At 60.6% G+C, this 1968-nt stretch overlaps 1 protein-coding gene across 1 annotated transcript in view; it reads left to right on the top strand.

Annotated features, from left to right (window-relative positions):
- The window catches only part of LOC103780164 (arylsulfatase I-like), a gene marked incomplete at its 5' end in the record, with an annotated part of 2828 nt that extends 2010 nt beyond the window's left edge, over positions 1 to 818 (top strand). The window contains 2 exon segments of the mRNA XM_008947818.1: positions 1 to 385; positions 388 to 818. The exon segment at positions 1 to 385 is cut by the window's left edge and continues 12 nt beyond it. Of these exon segments, the coding sequence (XP_008946066.1) occupies positions 1 to 385; positions 388 to 818 (816 nt within the window).
- Positions 819 to 1968: the final 1150 nt, after the last annotated feature.

Here is a 1968-nt window from a genome sequence, read left to right as displayed (position 1 = left end):
GGCGGGCAGACCTTCTCCGGGGGAAGCAACTGGCCGCTGCGGGGCCGCAAGGGGACGTACTGGGAAGGGGGAGTCCGTGGCATCGGGTTTGTCCACAGTCCCCTCATCAAGCGCAAGCGCCGCACCAGCTGGGCGCTGGTTCACATCACGGACTGGTACCCGACTCTGGTCAGCCTGGCCAGGGGCAACCTGAGCAACGTCCCGGGCTTGGATGGCTATGACGTCTGGCCTGCTATCAGCGAGGGCAAGGAGTCGCCGCGAACGGAAATCCTGCACAACATCGACCCCCTCTACAACCACGCCAAGCACGGCTCCTTGGAGGACGGCTTCGGCATCTGGAACACGGCCGGGCAAGCCTCCCTCCGGGGCGGGGAGTGGAAGCTCCTCATGGCGACCCGGGATACAGCGACTGGATCCCCCCGCAGACCCTGACCAACTTCCCGGGGAGCTGGTGGAACCTGGAGCGTCTCACTGACGGCCTGAGGAAGTCTGTTTGGCTCTTCAACATCACCGCTGACCCCTACGAGCGCTACGACCTCTCGGAGCAGCGCCCGGACGTGGTCAGAACCCTCCTGATGAGGTTGGTGCACTACAACCGGACGGCCATCCCGGTGCGGTACCCCGCGGAGAACCCCCGAGCTCACCCGGACTTCAACGGCGGTGCCTGGGGACCTTGGGCCAGCGAGGATGACGTGGAGGAGTGGGAAGGCATCAGGGAGCCCCTGAAGAGCAGGAACAAGAAGAAGAAGTGCAAGATCTGCAAGCTCCGCTCCTTCTTCCGCAAGCTGAACACCAGGCTCATGTCCAACCGCATCTGACGGGAGCCTCCCTGAGCTCTGGACGGCGGTGCCATGGGGTGGGAGCAAGGGAGGGGGACAGATGGGGAGGTGACCACCATCCTCGTGCTTTCGCTCGCTCCAGGGTTCACCCCAAAACATCTCTCCACTCTGGCTGGACCTGCAGCTGCAGGGAGGTGGTCCCAGCGGGCGAGGAAGGGCGATGAGGGCTCAGCCACGCTGCTCAATGAATCTGCTGATCTGGGCTGGCCCCTCCACAGCCCCTTCCAAAGAGAGAGAGCCTTTTCTCAAGGACTCTGTGGGCAACCATAAGCTTTAAGTGTTGGCCATTGTTGGCAGGAGGAAGCACAGGACTCTGGAGTGGGGATGCAGAGGGGCTGGGCAGCCTTGGCAGCCCTCCCTCCAGGCTGTCCCTCCCCATTTCACAGTATATACGTGCTCCTGACTCCCTGCCTGCTGCCAGGCAGCTGCTTTCTTTGCTCCTGTCAGGGAACTCAAGGGTCTACCCCAAACCCAAGACCGTGGTGATTCCCTATTGTACTTCTCTGGGGAAGGACAGACTCCTGACCTTTCACACTTGAGGCTCCTGAGGCTGGACTCAGACTTATTGCTACAGGGACCTCACAGGGGGCTGTGGCTTCTCCTCTCCACTGGTTTGGGGTGCCAGGAGCAGCCCCGGTGAGGAACTATGGCCCACAGAGATGTGGTTGGATGCACTCAGAGAACATAAGGAAAACAAGGAAAAATTACTTTGAGTGACAGAACAGGCTGCCGAGAGAAGTTGTGGAGTCTCCTTCTTTGGAGACTTTCAAAACCTGCCTGGATGTGATCCTGGGCAATCTGCTCTGGCTGACCCTGCTTTAGCAGTGGGGCTGGACGAGATGACCCCCAGAGGTTCCTTCCAACCCCCACCATGCTGGGATACTGTAACAGACAGTTCTCCATGGTCCCCCCATTTGTGAGGTGGGTTTGCCCCAAGCACTGGTGGACTTCACAAGGGTCAGCTACCCAGCAGACCTTTTCATCCACGGTTCTGCCTGGCCAGACACCCCATGTGCAAGGCTGTGAGCACCCACATTCCTCCCCACACATCCTACACATTCGACCAGCCAACCACCCCGGGCTGCTGCTTCCCAGTGCTGTGGCCATCCCCATGCCCACATCCCTGCTG

This window comes from Merops nubicus, unplaced genomic scaffold (assembly GCF_000691845.1).
Source record: "Merops nubicus isolate BGI_N331 unplaced genomic scaffold, ASM69184v1 scaffold27599, whole genome shotgun sequence".
NCBI classification, from domain to species: Eukaryota; Metazoa; Chordata; class Aves; order Coraciiformes; family Meropidae; genus Merops; species Merops nubicus.
This window is presented reverse-complemented; position numbering and strand designations above follow the sequence as displayed.